General features: G+C 34.4%; 1 protein-coding gene and 1 pseudogene across 3 annotated transcripts; both read right to left on the bottom strand.

Annotated features, from left to right (window-relative positions):
• Positions 1-1220: 1220 nt before the first annotated feature.
• On the bottom strand, positions 1221-10083 carry LOC114406475 (eukaryotic translation initiation factor 4G-like). Of its 3 annotated transcripts, XM_028369182.1 has the most exons (10): positions 9520-10081; positions 8133-8263; positions 7766-7903; positions 7526-7593; positions 7378-7434; positions 5863-7083; positions 5467-5746; positions 2760-5187; positions 2043-2237; positions 1221-1936 (listed from the first exon to the last, which is right to left on the bottom strand). In XM_028369182.1, exons 1-10 carry the CDS (start codon positions 9675-9677, stop codon positions 1606-1608), a joined length of 5007 nt encoding a protein of 1668 aa, XP_028224983.1. In that variant the 5' UTR covers positions 9678-10081; the 3' UTR covers positions 1221-1605. The 3 variants fall into 3 exon arrangements, with proteins under 3 accessions (XP_028224983.1, XP_028224982.1, XP_028224981.1); XM_028369181.1 differs by having other exon boundaries at positions 2760-5746; positions 7766-7894; positions 9520-10083; XM_028369180.1 differs by having other exon boundaries at positions 2760-5746; positions 9520-10082.
• A 5286-nt stretch (positions 10084-15369) lies between these two features.
• On the bottom strand, positions 15370-18209 carry LOC114406473 (annotated as a pseudogene).
• Positions 18210-19405: the final 1196 nt, after the last annotated feature.

The following is a 19405-nucleotide window of genomic DNA, read 5'->3' as shown; positions in this document are numbered from 1 at the left end:
AAAAGTCATGTTGAATATTAGCTATTCCTATCGCAATTATGAAAGACTAACATTACCAAGTTAATTTAAAAGTCATGTTGAATATTTGCTATTCCTATCGCAATTATGAAAGGCTAACATTACCAAGTTAATTTAAAAATCATGTTGAATATTCTTGTCCCTTATATGCATCAGTTCTTTGCTAACTATTTTTCCCTGTAATAATTCAATAGGCTTGTTTTATACTCATACTGTCATTCTTTGGTTTTCAGAAGGCGATGTGATATATAATTTTATTCTAGAAATTAATTAATTTATTGTAAAGTGTATTGTCCTTCAAGTCAACACTAATTTTTCTGTCTATTTGTTTATGCCGAAGTTATTCTTGACTTTAACAGGCATCTATAGTGAGTCAATACCTAACTTTTGGGTCATTTCAGGATTTGAACCCAATTTAGGATGTACCAAAAAGAAGGAAGCAGGTAAAAAAAATGTTTTGGGACACTGATCCGGGCTCATTGTCCTCTGAAAAACACAAACATAGAAAATACAATAAAATAAAAAGCAAAAATGAAATAAAATTGTTGAAAATCGTGTTGTAGCCATGCAGCAGGTGGATAGTTTGCTTTTTTTTTAGAGGAGACAACTTAAGACATTTCATTCATAATAATACCAGAAATACAATGAGGAATATAATGAAAAACATGAGTAAACATAAAATTAATAATTATAATGCAGTGTTTCTAACACTTAAAAGAATAAAAATGATATATTTTGTATTTAAAATATATTACAATAAATGAGTTTTTGAAACATCAATATTTTTTTCAATTATGTGAAGACTACATATATTCACACTAAAATTAATTCTCACTTTTAACTCTGATGAATAAAACCATAACAAAAAAAAATCCTTTTCTACTATTCAAGCTTGGATACTTTATTTTATGTTTGATGCATTTTGCTCTTAAGCAAAAATTTATATTTAAACTACTCATTACTACCATTAGATTTAATAAAAATACAAAGTAACTCAAAAAAATTAATCCTTAGAGTAACTTAATCTTCACAAATGATTTCTCCCCACAACCTATAACCAAGTAAAATTATAGCCTGAGTTTAACTGTCACAATATAAAATAATTTTCCAGTTATTCAATCACAAACCATATTTATTATGATTTTTTAAATAATTTTATAAAAATCAATAAATATATCATCCACATGATGCAATTGAATGTCAGCATAAAACTACTTCTCTTATTTTCTCTATTGCATTTCATTTTACAAGCATTAATGAAATACAACCAAAAACGATACGAAAATAAAATTCTTGATGCTCATTGAACCTTTTATATCTACAAAGAAATATGTAAAGGTCATCAAGCAGGCATAGCAGCTACGCCTAAAATTTCTGATGCTCAATTGAACCTTTTTACAATTGCAGTGAAGATGTCGGAAAAATAATATAAAGACAGAAAATCCCAGATATAAAACCCTATCCACCCATCTCACGGAGAAAACCATTCTCTGCAAAATTGAGTACCCCAAAAAAGCACTAGCCAAATAACTTTTCCCCTCTACACAAAAAAAAAAAAAAAAAACATACAATAACCATCACTGGCATCTAAATAAATTTTTCCAACTTCCTTGATGTTTTAGCATTAGGTTGCCGGAAAGTTTCCAACCTCAAGTTAGAGTCTGAACGCATCTCGTTTAGAACCGCGTCCCCCTTCTCGCTTTGAATTACCTCCAAAGTGCTTCCAAGAACATCAGCTGCAAGTCCAACTTCTAAGAGACTACCTGGCTCCTCTCCACCATCATGTATTAACTGCCCAATCTCCTTCAAAGAAACTACATTCTCTGTTATGGCTTTTGCAAAAATTCGGCCAAGAAACTCTGCTGCTCTGGGAGCATCATTAACAGCATCCTCCAATGTACTGAGAGCAGATTCAAACCTAGCCAAAACATTCAAAGGAATGAATAATATGACCTTTGTCTTAACAATGAATGAATTCTCTCTGCTAGTCACTATATGGTTATTAATTATTAAATAAATCTTACCCTTTAATGAGCTGAACTTGATTCAAGGTTCCATGCTGAGATTTCACAAGGTTGACAAGTAGTTTGGCCAAAAGATCTCTTTCCGCATCCTTTCTCTCAAATGAATCCGTGACCCAGAGAGAAACCAAGGAAGGATGGAAGCTCGGAGAGTTCAAATCTTTGACACATAAAGCAAGTTCGTTCTCATCTCTAGCACTGAAAATTGCATAAATTTCAGTCAAATGATTAAATGACAAGAAAAGAGGGAAACAAATTCATCAGTATAAATTCAAAAAAAAAAACGAGAAAAAATAAAACACATCTGCCTGCATCAGCATACATTGTGAATCTAACTTGGTTAATAGAATACTGCAATCTAACGATTAACATTTGCCCCTGATAAAAAAATAAAAAATATAATACTACAAGCATAACATAAATTCCATCATGACAAAGTTGCAACAAAAAAAAAAAAAGATTCCTGAATTTGACGTAGGAGCAGAAGAAGCTTCACATAATCTCCTTTCTAAATCCAAGCAAAAACATAGCATGATTCAGTATCACTCCAACTATTACTATGATATTCACCAGAAAAATTGAAAATCTCTTATATACACATGATTTTACTTAAAGGATGATATGTGTGCAGTAAGGTGTTGGTTCAAGCTTCCCAGCAAGAGTATAACTGGCCACAAAAGCTGTAACCAGGATGATAAAAGTACCACAGAAAAACATTACCTGTAGTATTCTCTTATTGCTGACAAGGACATGTCCCTCAGTCGTTCTTCTGGCCAAATCTTCTCTGAAGAAGCATTCTGAGAGACCATTGACCCTTGCAAATGAGCAGGAGGTTCAAGATTCCGATCTGCACTCCTCCAGTCTCTGTTATCATGGTTTACATTACGCTCTGGAGCACTTGATTGATCATAAGCAGATGGCCCTGAAGACCTAACATTACCATATCTTGAAACAAGATCCTCCCTTGAGCTATATGGTGTGCACTCCGATAAATTGCTGTGACCATTAAGACCTATATTCATTCTATGAGAGTTTCCATGGACAGGAAGCACATCAGATATTGGCAAATTGGAAATTGCTGTTGATCCTCTCGTAGACATTCCCCTACCGAGACCACCTTGGGGTACCAAGTTTATAGAATCATCTCCTAAGGGTCTTTGAGGCAAAGGAACCGACAAGGTCCTAGCCTCATAAGATTGTCGTTCCTCAAATCGAGCATCCTGAGAAGCACCATACCCACGAACTTGAGTAGGAAGACCACGCAATCCACCCATTTGAGAATTGGGAGAAGACAGCATAGATCCTCTTGGACCAAAATCCATGGGATTCCGTCTAGCTGATTGATTGTTACCAAGACCGCGACCTGGCCTACCAGCTTGGGCCTGCCTCTCCTGAGCGGCATCCCTGTGCACCTCCTCAATCTTCTTTGGACCTTCTACTTTCCTCCTTTGTTGCCATTTATTCTTTCTCAAATCAATGGAATCTTTCAACATGAACCTCACCCTAGAAGATAAATTCATGTTGTTTGACAATAATTTCATCCTTTCAAAATATGCATCCATATGTACCTTGGCTTTTGGATGGTCAATCATCTCCCCAATAGTACTCATCAGCTTGCACAAAGCTTCAATGTCTTCTTCATCTGGATCCTGATACTGACCCAGTAACTTCTTGATACACTCATGCATTATTCTCTCTGTCAACATTTTCTTCTTGTATAGTTCTCCAATCAATCTGATGTTTCCCAACATGCGTCTTCTAGCCTTAACTCTTCTTTCTTCTCTTTCCTCAGCAGACTGCTTAACCTCACCCTCATCAGCCTTATTTGCTTCTTCTTCTTCTCTTTCACCCCTCTCAAATTCCTCCTGGCACTTGTTTAATAATAACCTTTTAAAGGTTATCTTTTCATTGTCCTCACTAAAATCAGGCAACTCAGAAGCCAGATGAAAACAAAAGTTGGCATACATTTCACAAAAGGTAGGTTCCATCAGAGCCTTCTCAAAGATTTGTGAGATGACACCAGTGAGGGTGACTGCATTGTCAATATTAACTGCTTTCACCTGTTCAAAAAGTCTATCAAAATTCTGCGGAGTTAGTTTGTTCAAGATAGCCTTCAACTGCCTCTGCTTTACCTCTTCCACATCTGTTGCTTTACCCACCTCATACTTATTCTCAGCTTTGTGCATCATCTGTAAAGGAGTTTGGGTAGGAGAAGGAATTAAACCCCTCTGCTGGAAGCTAGCAGAACGCTGCCACCTCTCCCCATCAGGATTATTTCTTCCACCATGATTTCCCACTGATTGCATTGGCCCAGAAAGGATCCCTCCAACATATTGTGGTGGTGTCTGTGCACGAGGGTTCCTTAAGACACCAAAATTGCCTCCTTGGCCAGATCGGAATCCCACATTACCTCCAATGCCATCCAAACCACGTCCAGAACGAAAAGCACCAGAAACTCTACTCCATCTGTCATCCTCCATTACCACATCCCCACGGCGATCCATCCGAGACATCCCACCTGGTCTATCTACAATTCTTCCAGGACTAGGATGTGAATCACGCTCGAAAACATGAGAACTACCAATATTGGCACTCATCAAAGATTCAATGTCTGTGGTGACTTCAAAACCTTCAGGAAGATCCATGCACTGCTCTGCAAATTTCAGAAGGAAATCACGTGAATACTTTTTGGCTGTACTTCCACTTCCATCACCAGCTTGTTGAGATTTATCATGAACCTCCAGTTTGGGGGTAGACATGTCAGCAGCATCCTCCCAGTCATCGAGTTCAGCTTTACTGTGACCACACTTTTCACTTGCTAAAGCATCTGACTGAGCAGCATCTTTTGGCAACTGCTTCAAAGTGGTGGTACTTTCTGTGCTCTCAGAACTTAAGACAGCTTCTTTCATTTCCTCAGGTCCCTTGTATGCATTATAAAGATCAGATGTTGACCCAGCAGCATCTGCTTTCTGAAGTATCTCTCTTCTTTTCTTCTTCCCTTTAGATGTAGTTTTCACCTTATTTGGTTCTATAGTTGGTCTATCCTTGGTACCTGACTCACCGCCAGTATTCTCTGAGGCATCCTTGACATGCATTGATGTTGTCTCTGGAAGATCAGCAGACTGCAGATCTGATATGCCAAATTTTCCTGAAACAAATCTATTAGTAACTACACTATCATTTGTTCTAAAAGAGACATCCCTAGAATAATGCAATGTGGTAGTAGTACATGTCCCTAAATTATCACCTATTACACATTTTGCATTATAACTTGCAGATTCATCCAGTATTCCTGTTAAGACAGTGCTTACAATTGCAGCATCTTTTTCAGTTAGTTTAATTTCTGTTCCATTAAAGTACATATTTGATTTGTATCCTTCAGGAGATGATGGCTCATCACTTTCATCATAATGCTTTAGTTGTTTACCTTCAGCTAATTCATCTATCTTATCAGGATTACTATTGTGCACTCTGTCAACAGTTTGTGCACCAGATACAAAAGTAGAAACTTCTGCAGACCCATTGGTTTTCACTTCAGCAGTAGAAGTGCTACTAGGTATTGTATTAGATGTTGGAAGGTCTTCAGTGGTAATTTCCGCAGAATGGTTTGTTTTAGTTCCTACAGGTTTGGAAACTCCAGTATCAGATATACCATGGTCAACAGCATGAGAAGGCATATTATCCGCTGTGGGAGATTGTACAGAAACCTGTGGGAAAAGACAAAGTACACATTATACTCAAGCACACAAAGACCACATGCATACTAAAAAGTACATCCACTATGTTCAAGTGTGTGTATCTGAATAATAATTCACTCAAATACCTGATGCTGTGATAATTGATCTTTCTTCCCTGGTTTCTTATCCTTCAAAGAGTTGGACCTACTAAGAGATTCCCTCCTGCCTTCATTATTAGACACAACTGGGACAGAATCACTAGACAACTTGTGCTGTTGTAAAAAGATTTCCAAACAAGTTTCAGACCCTTTTTGCAGCACAGAGGAGCTAGCATCACAAGATGCTGTTGAACTAGGGGATTCTGTATTTTGAACATCAGAAATACTGGAATTGGACAATGATGAGTCCACAATAGCAGACGTACCACTTGGCTTAATGGTCAGAGATGCATCCTCTGTTGGAGTGCTAGCTTTATTAATAGATGGGGAACCACGTGATGATGAATTCATGAAATTCACGCCTTGCGGACCATGATTCACAGTAAAATTAAATATTGGTGGCTGAGAATTAGGAGACATCGGGTTACTTGTTAATGGAAGAGAACTAGGTGGATAATAGAGAGAATTGGTATTGTATGAGCTGGAAGAATAGTAGTTCGCAGGATGAGAAGCCGGAAAAGATTTACCAGGTGACTTAGAAGGTATGTTAGGATGTGACCTAGCACCAGATGACCCACCATCTGAATATGCATCTGTCCTTTTATCAAGCCTCAGCTCTTCGTGTGTCTCAGGATGAGTTATCTTTACAGTAGTTTTTCGAGGAGCAGCAAATTTTCCTCCTTGCTGCTGGGGATATGGAGGGCCGATACCAATGCCCATGCTACCTAATTGATGGGGCAACTGATGACCCATTTGAGGAGCAAAACTCATGTTTTGGCCTTGATGCCTGATCCCCTGAGGATGCATTGGATGAGGTTGAAGACCTGGAACAAAAACTGGCTGTTGCACCTGTGTAGCATTGCCAATTGGTAAAGGCATCGGTATAGGCATCTGGTGGGATGCCGCTGACATACCCTGAGATTGAATCTGTGGATTAGCACCGCCAAACTGTAAAGGAGCCTGTGACTGGTGATATGGAGTTGACATTGAAATCCCAGTTACAGGAACAGAGGACTTAGGCATCTGGCTTGCCGGGGTCAAAGCTGACACATGAGGATCCTTTTTTGCCTTAAACCCTAGATGATTCTCCCAACTGTCCCCTGCATTAGATTGCTCAGAGACGCCAGCATCTTTCCTAGGTGGTTGCTGCTGCTTTGGAACAGGAGGAATTGGCACTGAAGGCACAGATTTGTAAGAGTCGTGAAGAGCCTGAAAGTTAAGGAATTATACATCAAACAAAAACTTTCATTAGTATGAAAAGACAAAACAAGTTTAACTTCAATTAGTGAATACTAATATCTCTAATAATGTAAATGTTAATTAGACATACAAAAAGCATAACAGCAGTCCTTTCTCAGATTCTATCTCTAAACCAGTTCATGTTCATAGAATAGAATCTAAAAGAAATGCTCTTTAGTTTGGAAGATGTGGATACTGGCCGCACCACTCTGTATAATAATGCAACATTAAGGAAAAAGAGGTGAAAATTAATAAATTGCACACCTGATCACGCTTCTGCTCATCTAAATTAGGAGGAGCTGAACTTGTACGAGCAGGAATCTGCATACAAGAACATGATCAATTACTCACCCAGAAGTTCCATAATATGAAATGTGCCAGACATTGATCAATTATTATACAAGAAACTTACAGCCATCCCATTAACAAAGCCAGGAGTAATGGATCCAAATTGAAAAGGGAATGCCTTAGACGCATCTCCTGGGACAGACATAAATATTCAGATTACTCAAGTCTCACAACACAACTAATTGTTAATAATAAGGAAAATCATTATCCAAGAAGACTATTTACTATGACCCAAGCTACAAAAGAGTTGTTAATCACATCTAATGTAGACAGTACACAACAAAAACCTACAGTACTAGCATACCCTTAGCAGGGCTTGAGGGAGGGAGTGGATCAGAAATCAAGGGGGCCTGTAGAGAAGTTGGAGCTTTTGGAAGAATTCCAGCACTCCTATGAGCAGCTGGTGATTCAGATGACTTTGTAGCTGGCCCATCTGATGCTCCTATCATACAACATAAATGAATGAATTCCATAAAAAAAGATGAGCCTAATTTACCAAACATTCAATAACCTCAACATCAGCAGATTCTTCCTTAATAAAGAGGGGTGGATCTTCCACAAATCCTTCAGCAGTAAAATTCTACTGAACAACATAACCAGACACTAAAAAGCAATGAAGAGAAGAATTACATTTTTTTCAAAAATAAATAAATATTTTTCTTAAAGCTTACCATGTAATTGTGGCTGTACATGGGAACCATTAATGGTTTGGGCAGTAGATGCACTATTGGACTCTGTTGAATGCCCTGGGGGGTTTACCCTAGATTGCCCACCTTGTGCATTATTAGACTTCTTGTTAAAACTAGAACAAGCAACACACAGAATCAATAAAACAGTATGGAAGAAAAAAATAAATCCAATAAAAAAAAGCACTACTCATGATGGTGTGGGAAAAAATAATTTAACAAATAACAAATCATCAAACCACATGTGACAAAAATGAGAATTTGATAACTCTTTAATTTAAAAAAGAGAAAAGAAAAGATTTTCACAGCTTCATAATTTAGTATACACTCGTACAATGTACATTTAACTTTTTCATCCATAATAACAGTACACTTTACACTCTAAAACACATTCAAATTCCACAAAAAAAAAATCCCAAACTCCACCCTTCAACACTATTCTATTCTAGGAACAACATCTAATTCTTTTCATCCATCATAACACTACACTTTTCAATATAAAATGCATCCAAATTCCACAAAATAAAAAAAGTAGAAAGAATTCCCAATCTACACCCTTCAACACTATTGTACAAACAATAAATAATTCTAATCTGTTACATGCTTTATCACAATAATAATGTCAACACTTAATTATTTTCATCCATCATAGCACTATACTTTACACTCAAACACATCCAAATTCCCAGCCAATATATATATATACACCTTTAAACTCTATTCTACAAACAATAATTAATTATAATTTTCTATATATTTTATCACAATAACAATTTCAACATTTAACTCCTTTCATCCATCATAACACTACACTACATACTTTAAACGGCATCCAAATTAAAAAAAAAAAAAAAAGATTCTCAATCCACACCCTTCAACACTAATCTACAAACAATAATTGATTATAATTTGTTGCATTTAATCACAATCAGAATGCCAACACTTAATATTATAACACATTAACACATCCAGTTTCAAAAAAATAAAATCGCAATCTACATCCTTCAACATACATTTCATCACAATCACAATAACAGCTAATTCCTTTCATCCATCATAACACCACACTTCACACTCTAAAACGTATCCAAACTCCAAAAACGCAATCACAACACTACTCTACAAACAACAATTGATTATAATTTGTTACGTATTTTTATCACAATCACAATGCCAACACTTAATCAATTCTTTTTATACAACACATAACCACTACACTTTACTATATAACCACATTCAAAATTTCAAATTCCAAAAACAAAATAAAATCCCAATCTACATCGTCAACATTATTCTAACAACATCAATCAAAGATTCAAAATTCAGTCATAAAAACAAAACCACAGACACAAATTGGCAAACCCTAACTGACCTCCGGCTAAAGGAGAGTGAACTGCTCGACGGCGCGGCCCCGCCGCCGCCGCCACCCCTGCCATAGGAGCCTCCTCTCTGCTGATTGAAGCTGGCGGATCGCCCGGTTTTTCGATAAACCGCGTCGTTCTTCTCCGACTTTGATTGATTGAAGGACATATATTCCAAACCTCACAACAACACAAAAACAGTTTTCACAACCGAAAACAGAAGAAGAAGAAGAAGAAGAAGAAGAAAAACAGAGAGAAACCGAAACCGAATCTCTCTCTCTCTCTCTCAATTTTCGTTGAAAGAACCAAACTTGTAGATCCGCGAAACCATCGCAATGCTCTCAAAAACCGAAAAACATAGATTAAATATTGCGACGCGGAAAAGGGGGGCAGAATGGTAAATAAGCGCAAGTTTTCAGGGAACAGAGACTGAAGAGAGTGAGAGTGTGGGTAGGGTTTTGTTTTGTGAGAAAGAAGAAAAAAAAGAAAAAGAAAGGAGGGGGGAAGAAGAGAAGAGTGAGAGGTAACCAGAAACCAGAATTTTTTAGGAGAGAGAAATAAATTTTAGAGAGAGAGAGAGAAAGAGGTAACAAACTTAGGAGTGAGAAAAGGGTCAAAAGAAGAAATAGGTTTTTCAGGAGATCACAGGGTTGCGGATTCTGTGACACCTATTCACATCCCCTTGTTTTTCTCTCTTTTTTATTTTTTTTATAATTTAAAAAATTGTTTTATTTAATTGCATTAAATGGTGTTTATTTACTGTATTCATTGTTTGGTTTGGAACTTGATATTGTTGTTGTTTTTCTGGCTTGTGTGGATCTGCTGGTATCTTTGTCAATGTGACATTTGTGTCATCAGCAGAGAAATCATACGATGAAGTGTCATAAAACTGTGATCATTACAATTATATTTTCAAAATTTTAAGAATATATTTATTTAAGTTAATAATATGTAATGTCTTGTAAAAAAAATTAAAATATATTTTTCTGGTCAATGTCAATTGGACAAATGCCTCCAAAATGACTGGGTATATCTCCTATTCCAAAACTAGTCATTCGTCCTAATAGATTTGAATTTTGTTTTTTAAATATAATATTTTATATATCAATTATGTATACGATGTAAGAAAGCTATAAGGGTAGATTCGAATATGTTAACCTTGCTTCAAGTCATAGAATGACACATTATAACTTTTTTTTATAAGTACCAAAACATTTTCAAATATGAAAGCTAAACTATGTAAATTTATAAGGAAGGAAGGAAAATATATTTAAGACTAAAAGAAATAATGATGTAATGGATATATAAAAATTGATATGAGCATAAATAAAATTAATTATTAATATGATTTTTTTTAATGATTATTACTATAAGAAAAATATCATACTTCTTGATAGTACTTTGTTATTATATAAGAAAATGTAAAATTACTTTGCGTTATTCATATATTATTTATTTTACTGTTTTCTGATAATAATTTTTACTGTTTTATTGTCTATTGTTAGAAAATAAAAAGAATTAAATATTATTTATCTATTTTAATAAATTTTAAAATATTATAACTTATGTGTACTCTGAAAAGTAAATTATTTTAGAGTCGTAATAAAAAAAATATTTTAGAATTTAATTATTATATACTTGACAGTTTAAAATAATTAAATTATCAATCAATTAAAAATTATCGTTGATATAATTTTTAAATGATTAGTATAAAAATTAATAATTTTTTTATAAATGATAATATGTAATTAAATAATAATATAAAACTTTTTTTTATAATCAGTGTATCACCTTTTTTCATTATTTTATAAAGAAAAAATATTTTTGATTTTGGCAACATATATGACCCATCTTACATTTATATTCTTTAGCAGTAAAAAAAAAAAAAAAAACCAATAATTACATCAACAACAAAATAATGCGTCAATTTGTTTTAGTGACAAGATCTATGGAAACAGCTTCCAAACTAGCCAAGTCATTCCCCAAGATGGATGAATACACATCTAACCACATATGCATGAATCCGTGATTCTAATTCTAATTATAAATTAATTATTTCACTAAAAAATTATAAATTAATTAACTTAAAAAATATATCTTATTGCTTAACTATATTTTGTGTCATATAAAGAAGCCACAATTGGTATTAAAGTAAGAGGACGACTAATCAGTATATATTTTAAGGATGATAATTAAGAAATTAATTAATAATTATTATAAGATAATGATTCGGCATGCAAGAAATATAAATATAAAAACATTCCATAAACAAATACTACTGTAATATTATTTTATAGTTTTTTTAGTAAATTACCGTCGTACTTTTTGTATTTTTTTAAAATTGCACTCGATGTTTATTTATTTTTTTATATTACTTTTACTCTTTTATATTAACATGATTAACTAATGTCAATTACCATTAACTAACGTCAATTGAAATATGTAAGTAAATATTATCTTAATATTTTTGTTAAATACTCAATAACAAATTAATAATTGATCTTGTAAATGAATTTTTCTTAAAGACAATAACAATAATAGTTATTCCTTTAATATTTGACTCTTACGTTGCTGTTCACAATTGAAGAAGATACAACTCTTTAATTGACACATCATATCAAACACATAGTCATAAAAAATAAATAGTTCAAAGAAATGAGTTAAAAACACAAATGTAGAAGAAAAATACTAAAATTTATAGCAAAAAAATCATATTTAATCAATAGACATTGTTGGGCATGTCCAACAAAAATGCAACAATCAAACGATCTAGCACGCATAAAAAATTGAACTAAGAAAAAAAAAAAGGTGTTGACACATGCGTACCAACAGGTGAGTTCACGACCAACAAAAAACTGGTTTTACATCCAATTAAAAAAAAAAAAAAGAGTGTTAAAATATTTTAAGGTTGAAAATGATGTATGTCTTTTATGAAATCAAGAGTAAGAAATTAAAAGTCATGTGATTAACATGTATTTACTTTTTGTTAAATCATTAAACGGTTACTAGGAGGGAGGGAATCTAGGTGTATTGTGAGCTAATAAATTAAAGAGTTTTTTTATATGGTGCAAAAAAGAAGAAGTGTCCAGTGTAATGTGAAAAAAAAAACACAAAAGATGCAAATATAATTTACTCTATTTTTTTTAAATCCATTACCTTATTTAATTAGATCTTATTATTATTAATCCATAGTTTAAATATAAACTGTATTATGATATAAATAAGGCCACTATTGATATTAAAGTAATAATTCGACATGCAAGAGATATAAATAAATAGCATTCCATAAATAAATATAAAGAAACTTACAATAGAATTAAACTTTCAGATTTCCTATAGCCTATATAATAAAACCACCATAATATTAATTTATAGTTTTTTTTTAAACTTGATACTTAATTTGTTTAAGAAGATCTTATTAGTATTAATCTATAGTTTAAATATTGAGTGTATTATGTTCTAGTTGGGGCTTGTAGCTCTTGTTATTCAACAAACAAAAAAATGTTCTTTAAAATTTAGATAAAATTGGCTTTATTTCTTATATTTTAAAATTAGTAATTTCTTACATTTTAAAGGGATAATATATATCTATCACATTTCACAAAATACAAAAACTAAAACCATCATTTTCAAAACCAAGTTTGATTGTTGATCACTGTGTATAATGTCATCATGCATCAAAGGATGTGCTAACAAAGCTTGAAGAAAGTTTTAATATTGTTTCATTTTCCTTTCCTCATTCTTTTCTGTCAATCTTCCTCACAGAAGAAATGCATTGGTTCAAGAATTCATCAAAACAGTTGGGATTGATTTGAATGAATATACTTAACATCACATAGCACACTGCATAGAAAGACAGATGTTACGTTGTGCTGAATGTGTATAAGTGTATAACCTTGAATTTGCTCAAATCAGAATCTTTTCCTTCGTTCTCTTGAAATTGTTATGGCAAAAATGTATACAATCTGTTCTTCACACTGAGAATTATGGATGTGCCGAATATCTATGTATAAAAAGTATAGATTATAGAGCAAGTCCAGCTTTAGCAGAAAACTTTACTAATTTAAATGGGAATTAATTATATCTAGAGAAACAAATGAAAAACTTGTAATAGTTAGAGGAATCAAATTGACAAGCAGAAGTCAATGTAATCTTACTTCTTAGTTGAGGCTTTTATTTGAATTAGGAGCTACTGCAATTTTTCCATCTCAAGTTGAGGAATATTTTATATTAAAAATTCTTGGTGTTATTTCTTTCTTATTGCTCTTTGTAAACCACTTATAAAGAGAACTCTTTGGTACCTGAGTTCAATTTTTATGAATAAAAAAAAAGATATTATCACACTATGATTCAAGACAAAGAATATATTATCACTTGTGTTTAAGATATGTTCAAATTGACTTAAGAAAATTACTTTTGTTGGAAGCTGGTGATAGAGAAAATCAATTTTATTGCAAAGATTTGCACAAACAAATTACAAACAAGAAAGAATAAGCAAAAGGGAGAGATTGATAAAGAATAAGAGCTCCTAACTGAAGAGCAATAACTATGTATGATTTTGATCTTCATTGAATGAAGCTTGTTCGAGCACATATATTAACCTATAACATTGCATAAGAATCATGGACAATACTCGAATTCATGATTTAAAATATGATGCCTAAGAACAAATCCACCGTGTGAAATGACTGGTCAAGTTAGAATATAAAAATGGTCATAGGATGATCAAATACTTGAACACTTTCAAAGGTCTTGTTAATTAGGAGATCGAGTTGAAAATCAATAGCTTCATACCCTTCTTCTATTCTTAATTGGGTCACGTTAGTCGTTACTCTTAGTAACATAGTCTCAGAAGGAAAGCGTATAGCAAAATTCAATCAAGCACAAACCTGAGTTTAGCAAATCTCTTTGTTTATGCCGTTGCCAGTGTTCATGTTCCGGATATAACCATATCACTTATCAGTTCAAAATTTATAGCCGAAGAAATTAAAATTAAACACCAAACTTGTCACCACAGTCCACAGCCACAAGGTGGGGAAATTTAAATTCTTTATTACTTATTGCTATCAATTAAAATTGATGAAAAAAATCCCTCCTTTTTTTTACAACCGGAGACAATATATTTATCACTGTGTATAGTCTCATCATGCATCAAAGGAGGTGCTATTGTGCTAACAAAGCTTGGAGAAAGTTTTAATACTGTTCCATTTTTCTTCCCCCATTCTTTCCATTTATTTGCTTTGACTTCCCTTCTGTTAAACGTCCTCACAGAAGAAATGGATTGGTTCAAGAATAGGAAGGTCACTTTTATGATTCATCCCATTTCAGTTTCATAAAAAAAAAACTGGTTTGATTTGGATGAATATAATTGCACAAGGAGAGTTACACTGCATATAACACTGTTTGATGTTACATTGTGTTGAATGTGTATAACCTTGAATTTGCTCAAACCAGAATCTTTTCCTCCATTCTCTTGAAATTTTAATTATGGCAAAATTGTATGCAATATGTTCTTGACATTGAAAAATATGGATGTGTCTAAATATGTATATATAATAACTATAAAGTATAGAATAAGTCCTGCTTTAGCAGAAAAATACACTAATGCATTAACCTTCTCTCTCTTATATACAATCAAGCATAGCTAAAAAGTAACAAGCTTAAAAATACCCAAAGCACAAATTATAAAAAAAAAAAAAAAAAAACTCTCTATGTTACAAACCAGCTTTCTCTAAGTTACTTATCATCATATATGTTACAACCATCCCAGATTTTCCCCTTCTGTTTGGTTTGGGTTGATCAGATTGACCCGCACCCATGACCACCCCAATGAAAAATAGCCAAAGCACAAAGATACAATGTAAAATAATAAAACTCTTATATTACAAACAAGGTTTCTCTATGTTACAAACCATTATTTCCCATTTTGTTCCTTCATTTTCTTATGCAACTTTTCATTGTATTCCTAGAGCTTGGATTCTCTTAACCAGTGACAAAGAGCAAGCATTTCTTTCTCTCCAATCTTCCCTGCTCTCCATGTTCTCCCCCATGATTAATTTGTCATTGCCATCAAGAATGCTTACTATCTTCCTAGTACTTGGTCTTAATTTTGGGTCAGAACTGGTGCATGCAACTCCTAAGCTTACCAATCTCATTAGTTCCTTGTAATTGTACTCTCCATTTAGTCCTATATCTGCTAGTTCCTCAAGTGGTCTCTTTCTCATCTCAAATTCATGAACCTTCTTTACCAATAGCACCTCAGGTTGCCTAAAATCCACAGCCTTAAGTCCACTTACAATCTCAAGCACCACAACACCAAAACTATAAACATCAGCAGCTGTGGTTGCCTCTCCGGATTCCACATATTCCGGTGACATGTAGCCGAAAATCCCGCAAACCGACTTGCTCCTGGTGGTGATTACATGATGTCCATGCTCATTCCTTGACAAAAACTCAGCCAGAGCAAAACTACCTAATCTTGGGGTCATGTCAGGTTCAAGAGTCACTGCTGAAGAGGTTATGTTCCTGTGAATGACTTGTTCATCCCATTCCTCATGCAGATAGAGAAGAGCAGATGCAAGTGATTTCACTATGTTATACCTATGATGCCATTTGAGGACAGAATTACCATTTTTAGTAGCATTGTTATGATGGTGAAGTTGGTGACTAAGAATCTGCTAGCTGAGTAATCATACACCACAAGCATCTCTCCTTGCTCAGTGCACCACCCTCTAAGCTGCACCAAATTCCTGTGGCGAAGTTTTGCCAAGTTCCTTAGCTCATTGGAGAATCTTTGGCGCAATGCAGGGCATGTCTTCAAGCCAAGGCGTTTCACCATGACATGGTAGTGGCCATCAAGGATGCCATGGTATGCAGTTCCAAAGTCAAGCTCAGCCACCCTTTGGGACTCTGAGAAGTTACCCGTGGCTGAAACAATCTCCTTGTATGGTATCTCCCTAGGTGCTTCAACAAATGATGGCTGATGATGCATCACTCTCTTGCTACTCTTAGAAGAGCTAGTTCCACTGTTTCTGTGTTCAGCTTCAGCAGTTACATATATAGTCTCTCCTGTGGCTGTGACAAATTTGGAATTGGAATTAGTATGATTGCTAGTGCTAGTAGCAATTTCTGTTCCTGAGCTTGTGCCAGTGCCTTTTGTGCTGTTTGGACTAGTCTCAGAAGAGGAAGACAAAGAGATGTACATAGGATGGCAGTGAAATGAAGGGAGTGTTGGCAACTTGTTTGACACGTCAGAAAGTGCCTCCACAATCCACTTCATGCTTGGCCTTAATTGAGGGTCATGGAGTGTGCACAAGAGGCTTATGTGAATCAAATGCTCCATTTCAAAAACCTTGTAGGAACCATCTGTTACCCTTGTGTCCACAGCAGCAACAAGCCTTCCTTCATCACTAAGCCTTCTGATCCAATCAAGCAAGATGATTTTCTCATCAGAGTATGTGAGATCAATAGCCCTTCTTCCAGAAACCACCTCCAACACAACAATCCCAAAGCTGAACACATCAGATTTTGAGGTAGCAATGCTCCTTCTCTGGAAGCTCTCAGGGGGCAAGTAACCAATTGTGCCACCAATCCTTGTTGTCTCACTCAGTCTGAAATGCTCAAACTTTCTTGATGTTGATTCTTTCCTTGTCTCATACTCATACTCAAGCTCATGCTCAAGCCACCTTGCCAAGCCAAAGTCCCCCAACCTAGCATTGTAATGAGAATCAAGCATCACATTGCTGGTCTTCACATCCCTGTGGATGATTTGAGTCTCCAACTGCTCATGCAAATAGTGCAATGCACATGCCAAACCCTTCACAATCTTCCCACGCCTCACCCATCCAAGTGGCTCCTCCTTCATGTTCTTTCGAAACAGAACACGGTCAAGGCTCAAATTAGGCATGTAATCATACACAAGGTAGAGTTGATCCTCAAAAACACACCAACCCCTCAAGGGGACAAGGTTCTTGTGGCGAAGGTGTGCCACTGCTGCAAGTTCTGCAGCAAAAGTCTTCTCAAATTGACCACCTTTCCCTGCCAAGCAACACTTCACAGCCACCACTGTTCCATCACTAGGCATAACAGCTTTGTACACTTTGCCAAACCCTCCACTTCCTAGAACCTCCTCCTCAGAGAAACCCCTTGATCCTATGTAGAGCTCAGCATAGCTGAAAATCCTTGGATGATTAATGTTGCTGTCCTTTCCAATCATGGAAGATAGTTGCACACCCTCCATGTCATGAAACACAACACAAGAACTCTTGATCTGCTTGGTTTTTCTTCTTGTCCCATGTTGGCATAGGTTGTTCCACCACTTTGTCTCACACAACCTAGTCAAAGAACCATGAAGAAGGGTAGCAACAACATGGCCTCCACAACATGCACCTTGAGGGTGTTGTTTTCTGGACTTAACTTTTTTTTGTGACCCTTTAATATTTGTTTGTGGAGTTGCATGAAGTGGCTCTAGTTTATCATAATCTGAGGGCATGATAAGGCACAGGTGAGTGAGCTGCATAGTTTTTGTGTTGTGATAATGAATTAATATTGAAAGCAAAAGCAATTAGGACATGGAGATGATGATGGCAATGAATTATGTTATGGCATTAATGTTAATGGTGTGAATATGATGAAATTAAAGATATTGGAAGTTTGGGTATTTGATGATGATGGCAATGGCATTGTTAATGGGACGTGTATGGGATTATTCAACGCGTTAAGTTTGCACGGTTGAAATATTGAGTGCAACCATTTGCCAAATTCGAACCTACCACCACCTCTGATATGACGTCGCCAAAATCATTATTCTTTTGTAATTCTTTTGTTTTGTGTCTGTTGCGTGCTACCACAGGACTTTTTTGTTTTTAGGCTACATTGTTTCTGTTTTAAATTAAGGGAGATCTTTATAATATTAAACGCGAGCCATCATCACCAACATCACCAACACAGATGATAGGTTCATAAATAATTATGTTCCTTAAATATGTTTATAAGGTTGAATTTTCTGATCCTATGGTTAGTTAGAAAAAACTTGATTAAAAGAAATAAAACTTATTTCAGTGATTTTTACAACTAGAAGATTGATATTGGGTGAATAATATTAAAAATATTATAACTAATGCATAAATTTGACGTTGTGATTATGTTATTTGAGTTAATTATTAGGTTACATGCTTGTACTAGCTTTACATTAAATATTTTGTATGTTGAGCTAAGTTCCTATAAAGATGACATAACTAAGAATTAGTCTTTGCATGAAAAAGAAGCTAAATAAATTGTTTGGTTTGAAAAAAATGTTTTTTTTATTTTATTTATTTATTTATTTTGTTTCTTGTTTGTTGATGTTTGTACAGGAAAAAAGAGTAAAAATAGAAAATAAAAACAAAAACAATAAAAAAAGCCTTTTTCCACAATTTTCTATACAAGCATATGAAAATAGAGAACAAGATAAAAATGAAAAATGAAAATAGAAAACACTTTGTTAAACCAAAGAACCTTAAGTTTTAGCTCTATACAAAGACGGATAGAGATTCAAACTTAAGTTTTTCATAATTGAAGATTAAGAAACTGTAATAATAGGAACCAATGTTTACTAAAAATTAAGGGAGCATAATCCTTTTTTTCACATGAGAGGACTTAATTAATATCTATTTTGTAAAACGGATTTACCAAGTTGGTTAAACAGAGTTGAACTAGTTTTTGGAACACTTAATTAACGAACGAATAATTCAGGACAAAAGTAAAAGGTTCTGAACATGCAAGATATTCTTATGAAAAGTAAAAGTTAATATAAAGGAGAAAGAAAAGTATCAATGAAAATGATGAAGCAACAGAAAAAACTAACATTAGTTTTGGCTGTATGTCAACGGAAGTCTTTGTCAGCTGCTTAAAAAAACA

The sequence above is a fragment of the Glycine soja genome, chromosome 3, assembly GCF_004193775.1.
Source record: "Glycine soja cultivar W05 chromosome 3, ASM419377v2, whole genome shotgun sequence".
Lineage (NCBI taxonomy): Eukaryota > Viridiplantae > Streptophyta > Magnoliopsida > Fabales > Fabaceae > Glycine > Glycine soja.
This window is presented reverse-complemented; position numbering and strand designations above follow the sequence as displayed.